The sequence below is a fragment of the Aptenodytes patagonicus genome, chromosome 1, assembly GCF_965638725.1.
Source record: "Aptenodytes patagonicus chromosome 1, bAptPat1.pri.cur, whole genome shotgun sequence".
NCBI classification, from domain to species: Eukaryota; Metazoa; Chordata; class Aves; order Sphenisciformes; family Spheniscidae; genus Aptenodytes; species Aptenodytes patagonicus.
Window position 1 is genome coordinate 180,508,317 of NC_134949.1, and position 18,111 is coordinate 180,526,427.

Consider the following 18,111-nt stretch of genomic DNA (forward strand, 5'->3'; position numbering starts at 1 on the left):
TTTAGTTATCTTAACCTATCCCCATCTGTTGTTATTACAACAGATAAATATTAGCTCAGAGTCATATAAAAAAATTAAAACTTGAAGCAAGTGGGTCAAATTTACTTTGTCCTACTTGCCTGCAAGCATTTGATCGCAGACGTGTACTCCTACATCAACACCATCTCAAAAAATGATTGCAGATAGGGTGGGTGAAAGGGAAAGGACTGAAACAATAAAGATTATATGGCATTGGGGAAGCTGGCAGAACAATGTCTAGATTAATGACTTTAAGGCTTTCTGTTTACCTAATTTTTAGCGTAAAGGTTGAAAATTCCTGTAAAAAAAATGAGTGCTATCTTCTTTTATATGTAGTAAATGAGTCGCACCGAAACATGTGTTACGAGCTTAACTCTTATTAAGCTTTTTGAGAACACTTATAAGAAGTTAATTTTGCTTACCAAGTAGTTTTCTTAACAATTTTTTGAAGGAAAAGCATACGTAGAACATAGAGTCATTTATAAGTAGTAAAAAGATAAATGCGGATTATCACCTGAAGAAAATCATATAGCTAGTTAGGATGACAAGTATATCAAGACAATCAGAGAAAGTCTTCCTGGAAGCTATTTCTGGTCTCACGAAAGAAAAAAAGGTGACTGGGAACAGTTGGTACGGATTTGCCAAACCTAAATCACGCTTGTTCAACCTGGTTGTCTTCAAGGACGAACTGACTAGATCTGTGGATGAAGGGAGACTGGTGGATACCATCCACCTTGTCTTTAATAATGCTTTTGACACGATCTTCCACAGTATCCTGGTATCAAAGTTGGGGTGGTATTGTCTACAGGGCAGAATGACCAGATGGGTGAAAAACTGGCTGGGCTGTCAGGCTCTATGGGTAGCGGTTAATGGTTCATACTCAGCCTGGAGGCTGGTTACAAGTGGAGCTCCCTAGGGATGTATCCTGGGACCTGTCCTCTCTAACATGTTCACCAATAACCAGGAGGAGGAGGTGAAACACACCCTCATCAAGTTTGCAAACAACACCAAAAGGGAGGGGGTGGCTGATACCCTGGAGGGCAGGGCTGCCGTTCAGAGCAGGAACCTGACATTCAACAAGGGCAAATGCAGAGTCCTGCTCCTGGGATGGACTAACCCCAGTGATGGTACAGGCTGGGCCTGTTCACTCAGTACTTGTTAGGACACATCAACAATACTGTGTCCAGTTTTGGTGTTCGACTGCAAGAGAGACATCAATAAACCGGGGCAAGTTTCATGGGAGGCCACTGGGATGGTCAGGGCTGGAGCACTTGCCCTGTGAGAAGGGGCTGAGGGGTACGGGCTTGTTCAGCCTGGAGAATGGAGGCTGCAGGGGGACCTAATAGCAGTCCCCCAATACCTACCAGGAGGTCACTGAGAAGGGAAAGCCTGCTCTTTATTGAAATTCATGGCAGGAGAACACAGCACAGTGGTTATAATCCGAGACAAAGGTTGGTCTGACTGGCTATGTGGGGAAAACTTTCTCTGAGAGGATAATTATGCAATGCCCAGAGAGGCTGTGCAGTTTCCATCCTTGGAGGGTCTCAAACCCACCTGGGTAAGACCCTAGGCAGCCTGGTCTGAATTCAGTCTTGACACTTTTTTGAGCAGGGGTTTGCTCTAGGTGATCTTCCAGGGTCCCTTGTGTCCTATGACTTATCCTTAAAAATAGGAAACGCAACATTCAGAAGCGCCTAGCTGAAAGCACACCTTACTCTTTCAACAGGCTGTCCACCTCTTTCATCCTTCTTTACTTTAAAGGAAGCTACAGCTTTTGAATAAGGATACGACATGAGTCAGTTGTTGAAAAAAAAAAAAGATGTTAAACACATGCTATAAACAAGAATACCAAGATACAGTCCATTCTCCATTCAGTCTTTATACTTTGCGCCCTTCCTTGCGAGAATGGTAATGAAGCATAACCAAGATAACAGCCACGAGGCCTTCACCTTCTCCTTGCCTACAGAGTTGGGGATAGAGCCCACGCGGACCTTCGTGAATGGCCAGCAGGAACATTCACTGCCCTCAGGTTTCTCATTTACAGCTGGCAGCGCAAAGAGACAGACCTCTGCCTCCAAGTAACAGAATTAAACCAGAAGCTTAGCAGCAGGGAAAGCAAATGGGAAGTTATTCTTCATGCAAAGCAAATATTAATGGTTACAATCTAATTATGAGAAGCTATAGTGAAGAGAGGTTTAAAAATTGAATTTGAAATAAAAATATATAAATAAATAAAATAAGGCTGCTCAGTAAGTGCTGTTAAATGGTATTTTTTCCTCTCTGGAAAGCATAATGAAGGGCTAACTAAATGAGAAGTTTCCAGTTATTTCTCCTTTCTCAGGATGATCTTGTGTTAGCTAGAAGAAAGGGCACAATTCAATATTCCTCAAGTGTTACTGGCAATGGGAAAGATCACTGTTCAGAAAACAAGCATTACATACGATTTGCTTGGGGTTTTTGTTCTGTTTTGTTGTGGTTTTTTAAATTAAGAAAACTGAGCTTGTTCTCTGCAGAAGACTACTAAAGCTTAGAAATAAATTTTGTGTATGTTTCATTTCAAGACAAAAATGTTCGCTTTTCCTCAGTATTAACACATCTGAAAAAAACTGCACTGGAAATCAATTTAGAAGTTGCAACTGCTTAAAAATATTAACTGTCTCCAAAATTCAACATGACTAAGAAAGGGAAAATTGAAATAAAAATACTAACTCCTAACTAAGTTTCCTCCGCATGTGTTTACAAACCATATGAAGTGAAATCTTTTAAACTTAGCTGAAAGGAACAATCTGGATATTAGAAGTCTGCATGTGCCCCTTACTGCTGTTCTGTAAGGGGCTTGGTGAATGTTTGAGTAATCACGTTTATGCCTTTTCAGCAGTTATAGAAGTGTCCTTGATTAGGAAAATATGGTTTTGTTATTTCTGAATTCAACCTGTTTCAAGAGATGAGGATTCACAGAAAAACATTCACAAACTAAATATTGATTTTTCAATTCTCCACCTGATTTTTAAAAATATTTGCAGCATTCTTAACAGCAAATGCCTTAATTTAGAAGCCTCTGCAAACTAAACATAAGAACAAAAATTTGTGCAGTTAATACGCATTTACCTTCTTCAACTGTCTGTACAAAGGCCCCTGAAGAACTCCAAATTGTTGTAAACCCAAAGCTGCGACTGTGGCCAGGTCTCTGGTTTATACTGATTCTCATTTCACTGTACTGTTCCTGAAAAATAAAACATGACACTACAGTATCTGGTATCACAGGAATCTAAATGAGGGAAAGTTTATCTTCTAAATAAGTGAGGCTGCTCACAATGTGCACTTTAATCATCTATTATTAGCATCATAGACAAAGGAAACAGTATTGAAGCAGTTAACTAACATTTTTTTTTTATTCAAACAGGTATGTTTTCAGTTTACAGTTATATTTTCTCTACACATATATTTAGCTGTGCATTTCTCTTATTTTAAATGTTTTGTAACACAATGCTACAAAATGTAAGAAATTTGAAGGATCTAAAAAACCCCTAAATGGGTCTTCATGGATTATCTTGTGAATTTGTGGAATGCACTGCCTCCTGAGAGAGCATCAGTCAAACAGAGATGTGAAAAAACTAGATAACAGTAATTCATCTTATTTTTTTCTTGCACATCCTACAGTGGGCATCATCAGTTTCCTTTAGGCTCAATGCTGCAACTTGGTTTACTTGGGTGAACAATCATCTTTTCAATTTTGTGTGAAATACTACTAGCTTGCTACGGATTTTGTAATGGAGGCCTTAGATAATAAAACTAATCCCAGAATGAGCTAGAATCCAGATCTTCCATTCTAGTGGACTTTCAAGATGCTTTCAAAATCTGAATCAAAACCTAACGTTACCATTTTAAACTACAGAAATATTGGATTGGGAAAAACATTTTGGAGCACTTGCTTTCAATCCCACACTACGTTATGAACATGTGTTGCATACATTAACGTTTTAACGTGAACTCATTAAAAAACAAATACCTAAATGCATGCTATTCACTTCATTATCATAGAACTGACATTGTTATAAAAGGAAAAAAAGAAATTATAGACTTTTTCTATCAAATGCTTAAAATAGATATATTCCAGCAACGCGTGCATGGAGACCTCCGCATGTGCACTAAATTTGGTGTACTAAACGTACACCTACATTTCAGCTGCCTAGCAAACCAGCTTTCCTGAAGGGTGGGATTCATTTTCCCTAACTTAAAATATTTAGTAGCCTAGGTATCTAAGACAATTCCCCAAAGCTCCGATGTTGGTAGGATGCAACAGGCAGCTGCGGGGAGCACTGCACAAGGAGATGCAGTCAGCCAGTCTCCAGGCAGGACGCTTCAGCAGTACCCGAGCACTGGGTGCAGAAGACAACACTGCAAGGCAACATCCTGAGGTTTCGCCTCGTGTTACAGGAATGTTACTGGCAAAACACTCCCCGTTACAGCCCAGGGTAGAAATTAAGTCCTTTCTTCACAACCCAGCTACTAGCTTGCAAATGCTCCCATACAACCCAAGTCCTTAGGTGAGTAACAGTAGATTAAAAGTGAATCTACTAATAGGCAGGTTAGCACACTGGGCTAGAGCACATATGAAGCTTTTGAATTTGAGTGCGCTCCTGGAAATTACTGTTGTTGTTATTTTTATTGCCGCCATCCCAACCCGGCTCTTCTTCAAACCTACCTCCTTCACAGGAGTACTGCGACTTTGTACACTGAACTTCACCATTTGGACAGGTTGTCTCCAAAACACTTAGTACTCCACAAACCTGGTGTTATTGCCCTGATGACTAGTGAACTGTATCAATCTCTCAAGTCTCGCAATGATTTACAAACATGCCAAATGGAACTTGCATTCCTTAAGTTATAGCTTGTTTGAGGCACAACACAAGTTGTTTGGTTTTTCTAAATTTTTTTTATTTAAAAAACCCACATTACTCATTTGCAGGAAGGACAATTTATAATCTTGTGACTAATGACAGGAAAAAAAAAATGGACCTAATACATTTTGTTCTCATTTGGCTTGCTTAAAGTGATACAAAGAACCTGTATCTAATCCATCTTTTCACTGATTAGAACGGCAATTCCTCTGCCTGGTTTTGCTACAACACAGAAAAAAATATAATGATCGTGATCGCTTTCCTTATACAACAATCACAGTTTCAAAAAATTATGATAATTTCATTGCGATGGCCAAGGGGTATCAAGAGTATTGAACTGAAATGTGTTCCTTTTCCGCAAGTGATTAGAAGAAGAATCAAAGTGACTGAATTTATAAAAAGCTGGTGTGGGAAGTGATTTCATAGATCAGCATCCAAGGTCTTATGATCCTCACCCAAGCAACTGGCACAATTAACTTTTACAGCAGCATCAGGAATGCAAAGAATTAACCTCTCATCTGTCAACAAGTATGAACCACATCATTAGATATTACAGAAAGGTTTTAACAATTAAAGCTATTGCTGGTCATTTTTTACATGTGAAACATGCGGTCAATTGGAGGAAACACCATTTGAAGATACATATTCCAAAAAAACACTGAAAGACCCAACTCCTGGATAAGCACATACACAAAGAGATGGTGATTTGCTTTACAATTCATTAATGTGAATGTTAATTAGATTAATTTCAAGTAATTAACTATTTAAAAAAAAGGGGGGGGGCTCAAGCCACAACAGCTGGAAAAAAGTATAGTATGATACTAATGTTTAAGGCTGGCCTTTGAAAAGCTGATCTTTATTTTCCACCACCAGTTTAGAAGTGCAAATGAATGCTACAGCAGCTCAGATCATTCATCTAACTGACATACCTGACTCTGCACACAAAGTACTAATTTGGAGAATAACAAAAAACTTTGCAAGCATCAAACAATATTTAGGATAACTATTTTGAATCAGAAAGGGAAATAAAATTAAGAACAGGACACAAAGGGTAGGGGAAAATGCAGCAAAAGAACCAATTATTTTCTTTCCAAATATTCTCTTTCCCGAGTTAAATCAAAGGAAGTAGTAGTTCTTTGAGCTGTTTTCTTACTACCAAAATATACTTGCATTAGATGTTATTTTATTTATTCTTTATTTTACTCTGCTGTAGCATTCAGTTACACTAAGTAATCACATTATTTCCACACTTACCAGGGATTTTGAATCCTCAGGCTCTGGCAGACTCACATTTTCTGCAGAAGATGCAAGTGAAAGAGAATCAGGGGGAGAGCAATACTCTGGTTTAAGAATACTGCTTCCAGCATCTTGGTCTTGGGATTTTACAGGTAATGCCAAACTAGGAGGAGGTGTTGACTGAACACCTTCTTTTTCCTCCTCCTCCTCCTCCTCCTCACCTCTGCTTCTGAATGCACTAGCGGAGAGAGAGTGTGCAGAGTCTGGTTGTGAAAACGAACTGCTAGTGAACAAAGTCTGAGTTCTTTTAGCTTTTTCTACTTCTCCATTGTATTTCTGGGTATCATCCATCTAGGACAAAAATGACAGCTTGGTAAATACGTGCTTTAAAAAAAAAAATCCCTAATCTTTCAGCAATGTATATATTTAACAAAAAAACCTCTCCCTTTCATGCAAATTCTGGTTACTGTACCCATTACTAATTACCCACTTTAAAGAAGAGCAACATATTTTTTTCTCTTGAAGTGCTTGCAGAATACATAGTCCAGACTTTTTAAGACAAACTTGTTAAAAGCAGCTGCTTAGAATGATTTGCATTCTTACCATTTTTTAAATTGAGACAAATAGGGATTTAGGAGAAAGCTATGAAAATTGACATAGCAATTGGGGGGGTGGGGGGAATTTCTGTGTTTCAGTGCTCTACTGAGCAGGCAAATTTTAGGCTAGCATAAAATTTCACTTTCAACAAAGTCAGCAGAGCAGAGGAAACTTACATCACCTGAAAAATTTGTCTTTAACACTTAGTATAATTAACTTAGCTTCAGACAATTACACCCGACAAAGGCAGGTTTTTTGATAAGGAACACTAAGGAGACTTACTAGAAGTAATAAAAAGGTTATTCCACCAAATACATTTATCAGCCTTATTTCTAGGAGTGCCTTTAAGTACAGAAACATGAGCAAACATCTAAAGCCACAACAGAATTGCCTGCTCTATTAACACAGTCTTCATCAAAACAGCAGACGATTTTTTAGAAAACAGCAAATGTTAAAACTCTACTGTTCCCCCAGCTATCCAAGACCCCAACATTTACAAATATTGGGAATGAAGCGGAATTTTACCGTGAATGACCGTGGAAGTGATGAGATTCCTCTTGAGTAGACACCAAAAGGTCTTGGTGTAACCACAGATGTTAACCTAGAGGTATCAGTTTTCTGGTAACTTCTCGGGAGAGAAGCTGAAACCTGAGCTGACCCAGTTTGAGCATTCACGGAGTAGCGGGTAGACAAAAGAGCCGAGCTCTGCTCCTCTGCCAGGCTCTTCGGCGGAGCGCGAGCTTCCCGAGCGGCCAAGCTCTCCGGCAGGTTCTCCTTGCGCAGTTGGGCAGCATGCGCACTTTTGCTGTCCTTAGTGCTGTAGGAGGTAACTTCTTCCAAAAGGTAATCTTTTGCTGCTGACTGTCTGGAAGGTGCTTTTTCTTCACTAAACACATCGTCATTCAGTGAATACATCCATCTGCGTTCATGTTTTCGCTGCTCGTAGGAGTCTTGATCTCTGTCCTCCCTATGGGGACAGAACGCATTAAAATACCAGACAAAGTGACCTGACAAACAGGCGGGCCCTAAGTCTTTCGACTACTGAATGTTCAAGGCAGAGCATAAACCGAGAAACATGTCTCCAGTAAATGAAAATTAACGTCATCATTTAAAAATATTAGTATTTTAATATATATAAAATATATTTGATATATTTTTAAAATCTACCTTCTTCCCCCTCCTCCCCGTTTCAACACTCCCGTAACACTCAGGCATACTACTGTCAAATTGTCAGGTTGCCACCATGACAGAAATCTCTTTGCCAAGAAAATGATATAGCTGTTCAAGTTACATATCGTCAGAAATTTATAATTTATTGAGGAAAGAATGGGGAGGAGGTAGTCCCGTAACACTGCCTGAACTGTATAGCTCTGCTGATGTCTCTGCTCTATGAAAATGCTATACTGAACTTTAGATAACAAAATAAGACGGTATCCTGAAGGTCAGATTTTATTTTTTTTCCTGCTATTCATTCCTTTGTCATAAAGGAACAAGCACCACATTCAATACAATTAGCATCTGTATTTTTATTCAAGAGACTAATTTTTGTCCTCACAAATAAGTAAAAAAATACAGAAGACTCAAAACATTCTGTTTTAAGACTTATTTAAATTCCTTTTATGAATACATGCCATGTGCATATTCCCTTCATCTCAGCTATACATGCATTTAACAAAAAAACAGAAAAACAAACAAAAAAACCCCGCAAAAACCAAAAAGACTGTCACCAGTAGAAGTGGTACTGTGCTACTCAGTTTACACTTTTTATTCTTTGGAGAGAATCTTGTTCTGTAAATACCCAGAGGAACAATTGGGGATAGAGGGGGAATCAAGTAAAAGTTTACAGCTCTGTGATATACATTAAAATTCTGGCTATATTTATCCACAGTGGCTAAAAGAATAGCAAATGCAGTGGCAGAGGAAAGAGAAACAGTTAAGCTGATTCAAGAATAAAAAGGGCAATTATCCAGTTCAACACTATTGTTTTAATCTCTTTAAAGTGGATGCAAATACTGACTTCTCAATACATTTATTTATGGATAGCAGAGTAAAACAACATTTATAGAGCAAAGCTGTTTAACATTCTGTGAAAACAATGCATTAGCGGACCATGTTCCGCCCTTCAATTGCCTAGATTTCTACACTGTAATTTGCCACTAAAATTGTAGAGATCTCTGCAGAATCAATTGCAACTTGCCAGTAGAAGCTGCTCAAGAATTCAAGGGAATAAAAATGCTCAGATTTAAGTTCTTCAACATAATACTCCCATTAGGGCCATTACCTCTCCTGTTGCATTTGTTTCAGTGATTTGGTACTCCTTTCAGACACCTCAGAGGCTCTCCTTTCTATTTCTTCTCTCTCTTCCTTTTTCTTTTGTAATTCGGAAGTGAAGCTCTTTCTGCGATTCTTCCATTTTGCTAGATCCTGTAAGATTAACATGAACATATACAATCAGATTTTCTCAAGACCTCGTAAATCTACAGAAGCATCCCATCACATGCTACCTACTGTCCTGATTTTATTTGCATGTCTGCATCGCGGCCACATTTTCATGCACCTTCCCCCTAAATGATAAAAGGGTTTCTCATATTTCAGTTAGGGTTACAGGCTCACTGCCTGTTAAAGTTAACGGTTGTAATTACTGGACTACAAGTGGAAAAGTACATGTTTTGCCCTTTTTCCCCTCCCTTAACATTTTCAATTTTATTCTAGAATACTTCACCCAATGAGACATAGTTGAAAACTAATGCAAATGCCATCTGTATTTCTTTGTTGTAGGCTTTGGAGTTTGGAATTTTTATTTTTTTTTTCCAAATCACTACTATGTTAGACTGATACATTAGCTTGAGAATAAACATGCCTTAAATTCTAAATTGAAAACATATACTTCTATATTTTCTTCATTTCTGTAAAACCACAATGTGAACTGGTAATATTCTCCATGAAATACCAGAGCTGAGTTAAGAGACATACTGAATATTAGAACTGAGATGGCTGAGACGCATTAAACAAACAACTACGAACTTCTTGCTTGGTGCTCTGTTCTTAATTTCAGCTTCTTGTTGGTGATCACTGTCAAGCAGAGATTTTTAAAAAAAAAAAAGAAGAGGTCTTCAGATACCCTTATGATGCTGTGCAAAGCTACCACATCAGTTTACAAGCTGGATTTAAGACAGAATTATTAGGGGATAGAAGCCTCAAGAACTTGCACAAGGAAATATTATTTCCCTCCTTTCTCCCAAAGGATCAAATACTCAGACATTCCAACCGTTTCACAAAAAAAGTATTCACAAATTTCAGATAACACATGAAACTGTGCCCTAACTTCTCTTTATGTCCACAGAAATCAAGCCTGAAGCCTTTATTACAATACATACAAGTCTTAACCTGAAGCTTTAATCAGATACTTATGATGATATTTAAAGTAATTTCAGTTCTGCATTAAACAGACATCCCCAAAACCACTAGTAGTTGCATGAGATGGTTCATTTTAGAAGACAGCCCCATAGATTGCTGCACACATGCCAAAGCCTGTTTTCTAGGGACACTGAAGGGAGGCGGCACCCAGCCCTTCAGCAGGACACGTGTGGAGGGGTGAAAAGGAGCACGCACTTCTTGCCATTTTAGATCTTGTTCTTGTAACTGTTCTTTTATCCTTTGTAGCTCTTCGTAACGGATTTTGCGCAATGACTGCAGCTCCTCTGCGCTGACATCATTCAAAGATTTACTCCTAGAAAGAAAAAGAGTACTCGGCTTTATCACATCTTAGACATCATTTATGCAAGCGAAACCTTCAAGAGAGAGAGAGATTTGTATTAGTACAACTGAGCGCTCTTGAGTGTTATTTCGAATAGAGCAGAAAACACACGGGCAGCTGAACGAGCAAGGCTGGGACGTGCTCTAGTGCCGGCACTCAAGTCAGTAGTTGCGGATTTGAGCAAATAAAATCAGGTTAAGGGAATAAGCAGCTCTGCGGCAGCTCCACACTGATCACTGACATTGAGCTCCTCGTACTCGACTGCTACTTCTGTTTAAACTTGTTACTCTCTTTATTGACCTTGCTCCTTTCTTTGATCTTTGAAAGATGTCCCCCCTCCTCAAGTCCAAATTCCCATCCTTCCACTTCTTCTCTCCAGTAACAGCCCCAGAATCACCTCCCATTCTTTCCTTCCTTAGGCTAATCATAAAATCAAGTTAGTTATTGATGCACGTTTCTAAAAGATAAAAGTCATTCACTGCTAAATGCTCAGTTCTTGCATGTCATAGGCCCCACTAGCCTACGTTACTCCTCCCCACGCCTCCCTGATGCTTCCCATCCAAGTCGGGATGGCTAACACAGCCATTTTCTCACTAATTTCTTCAAACACAGCTACAAGTTTCCCCCATGAACTCCTACTCATTAGTTCCCTGTAATCTAAATTCCTCAAAGCTCACCTTTCATGCTTTTTTCCCCTCTCTCCAATACTATTTTCTCCTTTATTCTTTCACACTGCAGTGACAAACATAACAGGACTTTTAATTTAGGTATAGGACAAGACTCCTGCTCAGAGCTGACCACAAGCTTCTGAGACACCAAGCAAAATGCAGGTGTTTCATCACAGGGTTCAATGCTGTAATATAAAAGGAAAGCTAGGCTTCTGGTTTTTTATTTTGTGGTTTGTTTGCTTTTTTTTCCCCAAAAAATACTTTTGTTTGCATTTACCCAAACAAAATCTGAATGACAGAGGGGTGTAACCAAGTTCTAGGTCACTAGACTGGAAAATGTGTTACAAGGACTTGAAAATGTGGCACTTCTCTGATACAATGGAAAATCAGGTTAAAAGCAAAACTGATTCAGCACAGGGCCTTGCTATAATCTGTTACATACCAAGAGAACTCTGAACTAACAAACCAGACTCTCTCACTTCCTCCCAAGAGGCCCAACTCACTTTCATTGGTAACATAAAACCTTGGACTTTGGCCTCTAGAAATAAAGGCTAGGGCATTAACTCATTATACCTGCTTGCTTGTCTATTTTCTGAATGTGAAGAATGCCCAATTTAACAAAAATCTCCTGATCACTCTTGCAGAAACTCTTTTCTTGTACAGTTCTTTTCCTCATCTTTTTAATGGTTAAGTTATATCACATGTAGAAACGGTTTTGGGTAACCAAACTGTACGTAAGTATCAAAATTGTTCCAGATGAGTTCAAGAAAACTTACATGACTACGGTTTCCTTTTCTCTCTCTCAAGTTTCTATATCTGCCTGCAACAAAATAGGAAAATCTAAACCTAAATACAATATACCCTAAATACGGATATATTCATACCAAAGAACAGGATGTTAGTTTCAATTCTAGTCTTAACTTCAAAATCTAACTAGTGACTTGAGCCTTCTGAGTCTCCCTCCCCTAACATCTGACTTCTTCTGAAACATTTCCTGCTGCTTCTGAAAATGTTTAGTCATTTACCAGGTTTTGCCTCAGGGTAAAAATAAATAAGTAAATAAATAAATGTGCATTTAAAAAAAAAAAATCAGAATACCATGCATAGCCAAATACTTAACATGTCATCACACGGTAAGTGGAAAAATATTTCTCTTTGAGTCACAGTACATTGTAAACAATGCCTAAGTTCACATGGCACTAACCAATACGTTTACCACTGAGGATTCAATAACCTGGAGTATATAAAATAACCACAGAACATCCATCAATCCCATGATAAATACCATGTCGTTAGTTATTTTCAGATTCTAGCTGTACAGCGTTCGAAATAAAATATTTACTAATCTTCCTTTAGATTTCTGAATGTTTTAAAGCCTAATTAAAATACAGAACACCAAGTACTTCACTTCAGCAGGAATAAAATATTAGAGCTGATTTTCAAAGTGCCTGATAACCATAACATGGATACCCTAGACGCCAGAAAGAACTTTTGCCAGACCCATAGCTTTTAGTCTCTTACATTCATTACGTAAATTGCCCAAGCACAGAACAACAAAGCAGCATGCACAAGTTGTTTTCAGCATGAGTTTTTAGCTACTGTGCATGCATGAAAATTTAAAGAGGCAAAAATACCGTTACACTCTTTCAAGCTTTTATAAAACTTACCCTTGCTCATCAGAAAGCTTTTGAAACAGTCTGAGAAATCAGAAACCAAAAAAGAAAAGATTCAATGTCTTGATATTTGTAACAACATTAACACCACCAGTACACCAGCACTCTCACTAAGTGAAGGGGAAACTAAAAGCTTGAGGACCAGCCGGCATCGAATAGCACATCGGAGATCTGACACTAGTCAAAAAACACATCAGGACTTGAATGATGTGTAAGTCGGGCAGAAAACTGACAGAACAAGGCTGCCCACAAGTTTCCAACGCTTCCGATTTAGCAATACTGCATGAATAGAGCCCTGTATTAATTCTGCATCACATTCCAGTGCTGCTGACCAGCATGATGCTCAAAAGATACTCATTTCAAGAAATGAAAATTAATGCCAACTTAAGTCCCAACAAGAAGCCTAGCTTACAGAGGCTGTTTTCTTGTTACTTCAACCATCTCTGATACTAAATGAAAGTAATACTTGGAACGGATAAGAGTAAAAGGCTATATATAGAAGTTCAGTACATTAAATGGAGAACCAAATTCATCCAGTGTGATTCAAGAGGATTTTTAGTATTCTTGAATATGAGTATTTTATTCTATTGAATGAATTCTCAAAACGTGAAATATTTTCAAGCACTTCAGAAATATTCCTCAGTGAAGCTCGCACTCTGTTAACAGTATTAAGCTTAAAAATTAAACGCAGCAACGTCAAAATATCAACTGGAACATGGAAGTGTCTTAGTCACAAAGTAATGATGCACAGCTGAGAGAACTGCAACTTGCAATGCCGTATTTTCAGAGCTAAGGAAATATTCGAAACCCCACTCTCCCCCGGTAAGTACCAAATCCAAAGGAGAGCTAGGAAGTAATTAAAAACAGTATTCAGTCAGAGAAGAGAAATTTTGGAGTATACCAGGAAAGGATTAGGGGAAAGTATTAATCGGGACTGTATGAAAGCAGGGGGGAAATACTGGCAGAATAAAATATGTCACAGTGAAATTTAATATTACACGGACACACACCTTGCATGCACCGTGACTTTGGGCAGGCAAAACAACACTAATACTTTTTTTCAGCTCATCTGATCATCTCAAAACTGTGGTAGGACAGTTTACAAGCATTTTCAAACTTAGGTGCAAGCAAGAATATCAGAATGCCCATTTCCAGAATTCATGTGTTTCAGAAATGTTTTTACCAATTATATTGGGGGAAAAAAGACAGTATTTCTAGCCTCCAGTCTTTTGAATAATCACTATTCCTGTTCAACCATGGAAAGAAACTTATGCAGAACTTTGAGCCTGAAGGAATGATAAAATATTTTTTCTCTAAAAGAGCAGCCTAAAACTAGAAAACGTTGTGATTTTTTTTTGTTGAAAATATGGTATTGCAGTCATGAGCTTATATTCAAAGCAAATAAAAAGCTTGTCCAGGACGCCACGAACAAATAGCAGATTGGCACTCTACAAATGGTTCAGCACAAGACGATGCTTTTCTGAATGGAAAGGGTTCAACGGCACTCAAGCGCAATCCGTGCAGGACACAACCTGACCTCTCCACCATCTGCCGTTTCTTGTGTCTAACTTTGCTGGCCTCCCTGATCGCTTCCCACTTCTTCCAGTCTTCTTCACTGCACGGACCCGGGATGAAATTTACTGGCTGGACATTGCTTCCCACCTTCCAAGATTCAATCTTGCGGGTCAGCATATCATCCTTCTTATGGCGGGAAGATGGTGACAGCACTCTGCCGTTGCTCTTTCTTTCTTCCGGCGTCGTGTTTTTTTCCAGTAAACACAGAAATTTGGACCGGATCTCCTCTGGAAGACTCCACGGATCAGGAAAGAGTGCCGGGTGATACTTGTCTGGAGCGCCCGATAAAGGCACCTCTTTTTTCTGAGAGAGGATTTTACGGAAAATCATGTCATCCTTTTCCAAATCTGGAATCACAGGTTGGCCCTCTCTGGGTTGCAGAATTATCTCACCCTCTAGGGGAGGCTCCTGCTCAGAGAATTTTTTTAAATACCGGGGGTCTTGGAGAACAACTTGATTCACATGGAAAGCCCCAGTTTTCCGAACAAACAAGTCATCGTTTTCTAAATCTGGATACAGATATCCATTTTCCGCGTCTCCTTGCTTGCATCCTGGTACAAAGGAAATATTCTTTCTACATTTTATGAGCCTAGGGCCAGAAGTAGGATCAATTTTGGTCTTCGTTTCAGAAGACAAGTAGTCAGAGTATTTTTGCAGGGCCTGAAGTAATGAAAACTGACTGAAGCATATAAAACAAAAGGAGGGAAGTAAAAATATTATTAACTAGCAAGAGACAAGCAGATCACAATGTATTGTGATACACATTTGGTTTAGACTTGCAGTATCCCGAGCAGTACAACTACACCGCTTGGCATTCACCACCACTAACCGTAGCACAGCACACGTCAACCAACGTAAAGGTATCACAGCATACTAACCTGCTCAGAAACAGCACTCTTACATGCTCACACACAAAGGCAGTAACCCTATACAGCATGTTACGCTTTTGCATTTACATCTTTCAGAACACCGGCAACTTACGGCTACATTTAAAAACAAAACCAAAAAACCAACAAAATAGTAATAACCAAAAAAAAAAGCGCGACATCACAGGACATGGTTTAATTTCATTTAGCTGTTGCATATCCAGCCATTTCTTTTTGATGCAGCAAGAGTACAGCTCATGCAGCAATATCAACCTGGGCTGATCAGAAGCCTCCAAGATTTTTCCTTCTGCAATCTGTGACAATGAGCTTCCCACATATTCAGCAGTTGGCTTATAGCTCTGATCCCTTCTGCAACTGCTGTTCCAGTCAAAACTTGGTCTTGGTTGATTAGCAACAATGGAAGAGCTTTGTTTGTAAGCAAATTCCTTGTCCTCGGAATCTGATTTCTTTCTACTGTGCGGCAGCACAAAGAATGAGCAGAGGGAAAGAAAAAAAAAAACAAACCACAAAGTGTACTCATTGAGTAAAATGCACAGTGCCAATGGTGCAACAGTGTAATGGAAATAATATTTCAACTATTTTCTCAAAAAAAAAAAAAAAAGAGAGAGAAAACATATCCTGCTGCTACACTGGCAATAAAAATGAAAAATAAAAATAAAGTCATACAACTACACTTTATTTGTAAGTTTCGCACACAGAAGAGAAACAGGGGCATGCATGAAAACGCACCTGAACCCTTGAATCTCTTTATACCAGGGTTTGAAAGAGGATTTCTTGATTTTTTTCCATAGCAATTCTTCTTCTGGAGTCCAAAACTTAGGAAGAAATTTGTCAAAAGCACCCACTGTATTTGCCGCTGAAGAACTTAGCTTGCGAAAATAGAGATCATCTTTTTCAATGTTTGGGATGCCTATTTCTTCTTCCTCGTCCTCATCAAAATACCCAGATAATTCTGAAGGAATGTTAACTCTTGGTTTGTTTTCCTCTTTAGTATCCAACTGCCTCTGCCTCCTCTGGTTACTGTTCAAAATACCCAATCAGTTAAGATATTTTTAGGAGAAACTTGACATAAAGAATGCAAAAAGACATGCTTTTTGGCTCAGGAGTTCAACCTTGTGAATGAAGCAAATTAGTTCTCAATTCCATCACTGCAGCACCAGAAACAATAATATATATTAAAAAAAAAAAGTTAAATGGTTATATCAGCATCCTACCGCCTCCGACAAAAATACGAAGTTGGACAGAAAAGGCATAAAGAATTATCAGCTGTGTTAAAATGCCAATTAGAAGACTAACATTACGGAGTTATTATGGACTGCAACTTGGGTAATACAATAGTTACTGGATCTTGGATTAGTATCTCTGACCTCAGTGGTTCAAGCATTGCAGCTAGTGGACCAGCTGGATAACTTTCTTGTGAGCAAGATTTAGGAGAGTCATTGCGCAACACGAAATGATGTCCAGGTGCAGCAGAGCTTACAGGGCTCTTTTTGACTAGAAATCTACGTTTTGCTAAGTCATCCATAACCACGTCGGGCAGCCTTCTTTCAGCTTCTGAATCAGAGCCACTGTCATACTCATAGATCATCTGGAGGGAAGCTGGATTTGTGAGCCCACGTTCTGCTCTGCTATTTTGGCAGGAAGCTACGGGATTCCTTTCACGTCCACTGAGGTTGACCAAAACAGGAACAGAATGAAGACAGTGAAGTCATGAAGGCAATGATGAGACCCAAGAACTGCCCACTAATCTCATCTGTACGCACCAAGAAGCCGGACAACCGAAATTCATCACCATGTTTTGGAAGGTTTTAATGAGAACCTAAAACCGTATGTCTAGCTCTCGTGAAGTTGCATTTAAGATCATTTAAATACCCTCTATCTGGAGTCTGACCAGCCTCAAAACAATACTCAAACACCAGAAAACTAGTTATGTAGAAGAAAGTAAAAAAATAAAACCAAAACAAAAAACCAACCACACAACCACACCAAAACAAGCCCCCCATTAAAATATGGAAACTCAAATACTTTACTTTGTAATTGCAGCAACAGCAGCTTTTCTTTAACTAATAAAGAAATCATTTATTTAAGAAGTCCTAAATCAAAGTCTGCTTTACTAAGACCACACTCCAGTACCTTGAAAATGTTCCATCTGACTCGGTGAAGACGGGACTTGCCCAGCTCCTCCTGTTGTCCTCATTCTTCTCTGTCCTCTTCTTCCTTAAGGGTGCCGGCACATACGCCACCTGCTTGTTTTTGTTGGGTAAGAAGCGATTGAAGTCAGTGGTAGGTTTTGGTTCAATCACAGAAATCCTACGGTAAGACCTGTCATCTTTATGGGAGTCATGCATTTTGAAAGGCAGTTCCGAGTCTGTGTCACTGTCGCAACCTTAGAAGAAAGGGGAGAAAAGGGAAGGCACAAACATTATTCTCCAGACACAAGCTTCTAGCTAGAACTTGCACCAAAACGTTCTAAAATCAATTTAACTCCACATTCAAGACGATTCGGCTGCAAACTTGCTGAGCTACTGATAGGACAGCAGGAGAGGTATTTTTAGAAGTTTGTGGCAAAGCTGCGATAAGGTCCATTAAGCTGAGTTTGGTTTGCATACCCCTGCTACATTTGTTCCATTCTTTCACTGTCACTGCTCCCTGCAGGAAACAAAGTGCTAACCTCTAGATTGAAGACGTAAAACAGCACAAAAGGTTTTTAATTAAAAATATACTTGCCACTCAAATTTACTAACAAAGCCAAGTTACCAGCAAATAGCACAGCAACATGCTCATCTCACCAGATTAATG

At 38.9% G+C, this 18,111-nt stretch overlaps 1 protein-coding gene across 17 annotated transcripts in view; it reads right to left on the minus strand.

The window, feature by feature from the left end:
- Window positions 1-18,111, minus strand: part of LMO7 (LIM domain 7) — a 133,679-nt gene that overhangs the window by 26,011 nt on the left and 89,557 nt on the right. For 9 of the 17 annotated variants that reach the window (XM_076362674.1, XM_076362668.1, XM_076362652.1 and 6 more), the window contains 11 exons: window positions 17,446-17,698; window positions 16,680-16,979; window positions 16,042-16,332; window positions 15,565-15,765; window positions 14,388-15,104; window positions 12,845-12,874; window positions 10,365-10,482; window positions 9,034-9,176; window positions 7,278-7,719; window positions 6,174-6,506; window positions 3,127-3,241 (listed from right to left, as the gene is read on the minus strand). In XM_076362674.1, the coding sequence (XP_076218789.1) occupies window positions 3,127-3,241; window positions 6,174-6,506; window positions 7,278-7,719; window positions 9,034-9,176; window positions 10,365-10,482; window positions 12,845-12,874; window positions 14,388-15,104; window positions 15,565-15,765; window positions 16,042-16,332; window positions 16,680-16,979; window positions 17,446-17,698 (2,943 nt within the window). The remainder of the gene's footprint in view (window positions 1-3,126; window positions 3,242-6,173; window positions 6,507-7,277; window positions 7,720-9,033; window positions 9,177-10,364; window positions 10,483-12,844; window positions 12,875-14,387; window positions 15,105-15,564; window positions 15,766-16,041; window positions 16,333-16,679; window positions 16,980-17,445; window positions 17,699-18,111) is intronic. The other 8 variants (XM_076362750.1, XM_076362708.1, XM_076362701.1 and 5 more) reach the window with 5 other exon arrangements.